The sequence below is a fragment of the Cariama cristata genome, unplaced genomic scaffold, assembly GCF_000690535.1.
Source record: "Cariama cristata isolate BGI_N322 unplaced genomic scaffold, ASM69053v1 scaffold31229, whole genome shotgun sequence".
NCBI lineage: Eukaryota > Metazoa > Chordata > Aves > Cariamiformes > Cariamidae > Cariama > Cariama cristata.
This window is the reverse complement of record NW_009634592.1, coordinates 236-8,217: the sequence shown is the minus strand read 5'-3', so window position 1 is coordinate 8,217 and position 7,982 is coordinate 236. Positions and strand designations below refer to the sequence as shown.

The window sequence follows — 7,982 nt, the reverse complement described above, 5'->3', positions numbered from 1 at the left end:
CGGTAATTACAGGCTGCTGCGGCCCTTTCCTGGCTCAGCAGGTGTAGGAAAGTCGTTCAAAGTGCAGGAAAATCCTGCAGGAAAATGTGCATTTCCATTCCTCTGAGAAATTACATTTCTTGGGTAGAACATGGATCGGAATTGGTGGGAGGCCAAACTTCCTAACATAACTAATCTGTGAATTTACTTAGCTCTGTATAATGACATTCAGTGATTTGTTTGTTGGGACATACAGGTAGAAATAGATCTATGGCTAAAGTTAGAAGAAAAATAGGTTCATTCTAGCAAAATAGGAAATTAGTTCAGGCAGGCTTTTGGCAACATTGATATTCTCCAGAAAACCAGCTCATAACTACTCAGCCGCTGCTGTGTACTCTTTTTTTTTTTTTCTTTTGTTTTTTTGATGTGCATGGTTGACCTTATTCTGACACAATCACCAAAGGGAGAAAAAAACATAATACTTTGATTCAATTTTCAGTTCCTGTACGACATAGCAGCAGCCATGGGAAGAGAATGTTTGTTATCAAGGCAACAAGTTTTTATGATACTCGATTTCTGAACTTGTTGGTGAGTTAAAAACAAATTTAGTATATTCAGTGTAACACATCCCTTGCAAATGGTGTAAAAGTGTCTAAAATACGGTTTTGTCTGTTGTTTATATGACAGCCTCTAAAATGTGGTTGGCACTATTCACATAAACAAGAATTTCCAGCCCTCCTCCTAAAGAATTTTTTGTCATAGGTTGTAAAATCAGGGCCAGATGAAGTAAAAAGATTGGCTAAATGGCAAAGATTGTGATAGGTGCTTATTTTAATGCTGTAGTAGCATTCTTAAATTACGTGTCTTGTGTCCATATATGCGTAATCTACAAACGCTTTGCACTCCATCCTCCTTTTTAAAATGTATTAGGTTACACTTCTGCAGGGTTTGCCTTCAGTTACCTAAACCACTAATACCAGAGATGAGAATTAGGAAGCCTGACCTGAGTTCGACCCCTAAAAAGCTGGGTTTCAGATAAAGCCCATTATGACAGGTAACAGCCAACTTGATATAACTCCCTTCCTGTGATCAGGCTTCCTTTATCTGTCTTCCACGGTTACCAAAGCCAGCAGTGGTCATATTTGTGTTGGATTATATTGCATTGGTGTTGGTGCTTCGTTACAGTTAAATGCTGAAGCCAGTCATCACAAGATGCTGAGGCAGCATTCAGGGTAAGCGTTAGTGTCTGCTTCTGCAGAGACTGACCTCTCCGGGAGATTGAAAGCTGAACTAAATAGGCTCATGGACTGGCACAGCATCGCTGTTGCTGTATTCTGGTTTGTTAGTTAACTCCTTTTAAGCAGCAATATGTCTTTACATATCTAACCTATGAATGCAAATACAAGAATTATTGGCTGTTACATCATTTTCACACTAACCTCATCTAAATTTTGTCAGGCTTCTGAGTTTCCCATACTGTTTCTTTTTATCCACTATACAGAGATTTTATGTATTTCTGACGGGAATACCAGCGTTACTATTCATAACGTATGTCAACATCTTCATTGGTGAGTACACTGTCGTGACTAAGCTAAGTACACAGTCAAAATTATTAAATAGAAACTAAGCATGCTGGATAGAAAAAAAAGAGATCTTTGAAGGCTTGCTCTTTGGAAGACCATGACATAGGCCTAACAGTTATGGTAATATTGTACACTGAAGATGTTCCCAGTATTTTTATTTTTCTGTATATGTTGCTTTTTTTAAAAGCTTTACACATTTTTTAAAATGGAAAAATTTCATCTTTTGACAGTCTTTCAAACATCAGTGAGGTTTAGTGAACAGTTCTTCTGTGTTCAGATGAGGAGTCTGTATTACCTTGTTTTGCATACTTTAAGAAGGCTGTATACGCTGTAACTGTCACTTTTTATCTAGCAAAATAGCCAAAATTCTGCTTGGCAATATTTGTTTTAAATCCACTACTGTAATAATATGGAATTAATTTAATAGAGAAATTAGGAAAAATCCGTGCTTTCAGGTCATATGCTTCAAAGGGGACTTCTGTGGACTTGATCTTAGTTATTTCTTCTGTATAGCTGCTAATTTCACCCTTTTGTTGTGTGGCTTAAAGTCTGTGAGCTAGATATATGCAGTGTGAAGTGTCTGGAAAAATTGCAAGTCCAATTTTTCTGAATAGAGCTCAGATTGAGGGATTAAGTACTCTTCATGTAAAAGAATGATCTTTTCCTAATGTGAAAGGCAGAATATAAGGTACTTCAAAAAAAAAAGAACAAAACCACACCAAAACTTGAATTAAATGTTCCTCCCCTCCTTTCCTTGTCAGGTGAAGCTGAACTTGCAGAGATTCCTGAAGGTTATATTCCAGAGTACTGGGAATACTACAAAGTGAGTGTAACGTGTAAAGGGGTGGCATGGTATCGACAGCCTTCCTCTTGATACTTTTGGGAGTAAAATGTGCGGAGTATGGTAATGAGAATGGCCATATCCCTGTCACTGCATATCAGTGTAGTACAACTTGAATTGTGCAATTATGATTTTGGTAAACTTGCTTTCTGTCAGCTTTATGGAACATGCTGATGCTGTAGGAAATCTGTTTATTGACACAAGTAGATGCAAATGATCTGTAACTTTATGCAAGTAAATTGCTGAAGCTATATGCCAAGACTTCTTTTATAATATTCCTAAATAGTAAGAACAGTCTTCTGTTCTCTTTATTCTTAGCATGCAGTCTTTGTCTTTGTTTCTTGCTCTGGAACTACATCATCTTAAGATACTGGAGTTTAAAGTGACATTACTTGCTTTTGTATTGGTTACTAGCATTGCTTCAAAGTCCAACCTCACACATGCTTTTGTATGTAGAATTGAAGATTTTTATAGTCAGAAGGTCAAGGTTATAATTTTTTTCATTTTATTGTATTTTCTTAAAATTAGTCCCTGGCTTCTTGCTGCGAGCACTTTTTTGGTTTTGATAGGAAGTAATTGAATTCAGCAATACCATTATGACTGTTTCAACTCATTTAGACTTTTGTTCCTAGTGAAATGACCTCTATGCGGAAGCAAAACTTTAAAATGTTACTGATTACGGTAAGAGGTTTGGAGTCCTTTTCTGTGATGATAGTGGCAGTTTAAGGAACTTTACTTGAACAGAAAGAAAATAAGTCACATCTTCAATTAACTTTTAATTTTGCTACAGAATAGTCATCTGCAGGATATCTTAGCATTAAAAATGATGAAAGAAATACAGCTTTTTAGGATTCTGGTCTTACAAATAGTTGCACATGTTTTTAACTTCCCTATTATGGTTTGAATGGCAGCACCCATAGTATTGATGATATGTTTTCAGGACTGGGAACATGCAAAATGATTTAGTTATGATGACATTTCTACTTTGAAATTGCATGAATAATCTCTGCTTTTCTATTTTCCAGCACCCTGTAAGTCGCTGGATAGCTCGTTACGTCCTTGACCCCCCTGAAAAGGACTATGAGAAACAGATGGCTTTGCTTGATATTGAAGCGAAGAAAACTGAACTGAGGTATATTATATAGTTGAGGGTTTTAAAATACTGATACATACTGTAGTGGACTCATTATTTTGCTTAACGTACCAAGCTGGGTGCTGGCATAACGTGCTTATTCATGTATCTTGACCCCAAATGCTTGCTGCACTGGCTGGTGGCAAAGGGGAGGTTACAGTCCCTGTAGTCTCTGCCTTCTCAGTGTTAAGATTACCAGAACTGGAACAATCCAAGGGCAGTCTTGTAAAACAACCGTGTCTCTTCAAAACAGTTTGTATGTCTAAAGGTATAGCTCTGTCTTGCTGAGTCAGGAAATGGACAGCTCTTTTTGCCTCTGCTAATGCTCATAGCTTAATTGAGTAGCTAAATGACAGTTTACAGGACTGATCATGTGCCTTGTTGTTATTGAAAGTTTTGTGGACACCAATGACGTTGTCATACTGAGATTATTCTATACTTGCTCAGAGTAAACTGTGGTGGTAGAAGAAAGTCTGAGTTCCACAAACTTGCTATTAGGACCAAGACAGCATAGCTCCTTCTACCATCACATTTACTTCTGATTTTCTTGCTCTTACTTGTTTTTAGTTGAAAGCTGTATCAAAACTGTCTAGCCCCTTACTAGGCAAGAACCTGTGACAGAACTTCTGCAAGTATTTTTATTACTCTTTGTGAGAGGACTTACTAAAAAAAATTGAAATAGGAGGATGTAATAGCTCATGTTTTAGTTGAATGATTCACATTTTGGCATTACCTATGTTTCGGTAGTATTTATAAACCATAGATGCTAAACTCATTACTGTTGTCAGTAATGCCCTGATATTAAACATCTATATATGTATGATCAAAACCAACAAACTTCATGTTGAGTGTATCTGTTGCTCTGTTTTTTTTTCAGGCTGATGGAGTTGGAGGCGCGCAGACTGATGAGACACAGGGGAGATGGACCTTGGTATCATTATGAAACACCTGATAAAAATCTTACTGACAATTCTATGAAATCCACACCTGACAATTAAACAATTTTAAGACAGTATGCATGGTCTTAAATGCATACCAACAAATTGTGACTGAGCTATGTAATATACATCCTGCTGTTTACTGATGAAAATTAACAGAAATAAATAATGTTTGTGTTGATTCCGATAATTTGAAAGAAACTATGTGGCAGTTAAACTCATAGAGCTGTTAAAGTTGTTAATCAGAGAAAACGCCTTATGTCCAGAGAAAAGTTGCCAACAATTACTCCTTTTCTCCAGAACATCAGTGTAGAATGGGCTTTGTGACCTGATATATGTGAAACAATGGTAATATTAGTCTTCATTGTGTGATTTCTAGTATTTAAAGTTTTAAATGAAAGGTACAGGAAACTGTAGGGCTTTTTTTCTTTCACAATGCCTTGTGTCAGATAATTTGTGGAAGATGAACTAAGTAAGAAAAATACCTTCAGATCTTTGGAACATTAGGATTATGTCTACCACTTTAGACAAATACTTTCTTTCTCATTACTTCTTGTCAAACTCATCTTTCACTATTTTTTCCCAACTTGCATATTGTTCAACATCTGCTATCATTTTCTCTGCATTATCTCAAAAGTTTCTCTCTTTAGATCTGTCAATACCCTTCATCCCTGATAGTGTCAGCCGTGCTTCTCTTCCTTATTAGTTTTGTCACCAGTTTCAAACTTTTTTCCTCTTGTGAATGCATAATTTATGCTTGTCTGCTCTTTTATTTTCCCCAGTCTCACCTCCTATACAGTCTGTGTCTGTAAAAGACTTCTTAAACAGACTCTTAAGAAAACCAACAAAACCTAACACCCCCCCCCCCGCAAAAAAAAAAAAAAAACCACAACAAAAAACCAAAGATGACTGACTGTGTATCTTTCTGAACTGGACAATTCTCTGTGTAGATCATCCAAAAAGTGGTATCTCTGGAACATCTTTCTACATTGTTCTGGGGGTTTTTGTTTGGTTGGGGTTTTTTAATGGCTTGTTTTTAAATGAGGCTGAAAACCATAACAGGTACTTTTGCTATGATATATGCTTCCTATTGTAAATAGTAATAGATCTAAAACAGAGCCACATGCTCCCTTTGTGGCAGAAAGGATCTTCATTGATGAAAACACAGTCGGGGCTCAGCAATACGTTGATATTTCGCAAAGCTCGTAGTGAGGGGTACCTACCATTGTCACATAACTGTCATAACAGCTATGTTACATAACATAACATAAATATCTACCTAGGGACATCGAGAATCGCATGCCAAGTAGTTGTGGGGAGGATGGTCTTAAAATTAATTCTAACACGGCTTTGGTTTTATTACCTCAGATATCTCCTGTCTTTTCAGAAGGCAGAATTAAGACAGAAGTGCTTGCTTAGTCCTATGACTGTCTACACTGTCTGATGTAGGAGTAGAAAGCAAAGGAAAGGTTCTTAAACATTAAAAAGTGTGTGGTGCATATAAAGTCATGTTTTAGTGATTTTTAGGGGATTTTATAAGCCAGAGTCTTTAATGTACTCCCTGAGAGTTCCTAAGCTAAAGTCTATGCTCTGTTATGTAGAACTTCTCACGAGAAGGAAGAATCTCAGTGGACAAATATGAAACTAAGTATTTTCCTAGTAACTGCTGTATATCTAACATTTTTAGCAATATGTTCAAGTTATTGATGCCGTTGTTAGAGAGCTTTAGCAAGGGAAAAATAGGAAACTACTTATTGAAGGTTGTTAAGAAAGGATTTCTGGATGTCTGAAGAGCAAGGATCAAGCCAGGGAGAATGGTATAGGTTGACATTAGTTAATGGGTTTTATGGGTCATCTTATCACTGCTAGGTGAACAGATACCATCTTCTGCTGTGTGATTACACAACTTTTAGTACATAAAATTGTAAGTCTTGACAGCAAAATCTCAAGATGAAAACTTCAAACTTTATACTCCTAATGCATTTAGTGTAGAGGGGCCACATAAGTGATTTTGGAGATAAAAGGGGTAACATTTAGGATAATTCAAAGGCTGCTTTTCCAGGGTGAACTGGATTAAAAAAGCAAACCAAAAGTTTTTATATAAACTCAAGTGGAAATGTGCATGCAACCGTTATTAACTAAGAACAAATTAAGAAATACATAAGGCGAATAAGGCAAGTTGCACTTGAGGACATCCACACACATACCCACCATGCATTTTCAGAACTCTACAGCTATTTCTCTACACTGCTTTTGACAAGTGCATAGGGAATAGAGAGGGTACCCTCTTCATCTGGCAGACTTTACCACTAGAGGGATGTGTTTGCTCAGGTTCTACCGCCCATGGTACTCCTCTGGTTTTAAATGCCTCGAGAGAGGGATGGGAAGTGCCTCTTACAGTTTGTGACCCTAAACTATTTGTCCATATTAAAAATTCCCACTTTTTTAAGGAAACAAGCCCAAGTCCTTTAGTAACCCCTGATCATCTTGTGGTTTGAAACTGTTAAAACACATAAATTTCTTTCTTTACATCAAGCAACATTGCACAGACTATTTAAAGCAGACTGCCTCATTTTCCATTTCCTAGTACTGCTAAGCATTAGAAAGATTCTGATTTTATATCAGTGCTTTGACTTGTCCTTTTTGTTTGAGTTGATCCTTCAGGTTAGATGGCTTGTATGTCTTATTATGGCTCTCATTGTTTATAAATGCTGAGTTAATCATAAGAGAAACCATTAAAAAAAGCATGAAGTCTTCTTGGGTAAAATAAATCTGACTGGTGACCCGGTATTTATCTGCGGGTTTTATCCAGCATCCAACAATGTTCACAAGTTTTTGATGTAATGTCTGTTATTGAGTACGTCTAAGGCCATTCCATTGACATCATATTCTGCCCTCTGTATTTTACACTGTTCCCAACATTTGATTTTTTGCTAGAAAAATTGCGAAGAACAGACTGCACTGGTCTGCTTCCTTCGTAGCTGGAAACAAATATTTTTCAAGTTTGTTGTTAATTGAGATTTTACTAGAACCACCTTTTGAAACTTTAATTTTTGAGGCAAAAGGTGGTTCTAGCAAAGGTCACGTCACCTGCTTGAAAGTGATTGATGAATCCTGGGATATAACGTGGAGTACGGGTGGAAGGCTATTCATCTACATTATACGTCCTCATTTTAAGTGGACACGCCTGCTGCTGTCAGGCATATACAATAGTTATTAGATACTGCTTGAAGAAATATTATTTCAATTTTTTTTCCTACATAATTACTTCACTCTATTCCTCCTTCCCCTACCAGTATTTTTTCGAAGTGAAGAGCAAAGAGAAAGGCAGTAAATGCCAAAAAAAAAAAAGGTCATTTTAAGCTAAAGGTACTGTCCCTTAAGACATGAAGTCTGGGTTTGGCTACTGGCACTGCCAGAGGCTTCCTCGGGCATCTCAGGCTGGGCATTCCCGCCCTGTATCCCAGCAGCTCCTTCCTCCGAACCAACCTGTTCTGCTTGCCCCGGCG

General features: G+C 37.1%; 1 protein-coding gene across 1 annotated transcript; it reads left to right on the top strand.

The window, feature by feature from the left end:
* Nucleotides 1-442: 442 nt before the first annotated feature.
* On the top strand, nt 443-4,658 carry NDUFB5 (NADH dehydrogenase (ubiquinone) 1 beta subcomplex, 5, 16kDa; the record flags this gene model as incomplete). Its single annotated transcript, XM_009707210.1, has 5 exons — nt 443-567; nt 1,481-1,547; nt 2,324-2,385; nt 3,429-3,535; nt 4,413-4,658. Coding segments are annotated over 5 exons (482 nt in total), but the record flags the coding sequence as incomplete, so codon positions are not given.
* Nucleotides 4,659-7,982: the final 3,324 nt, after the last annotated feature.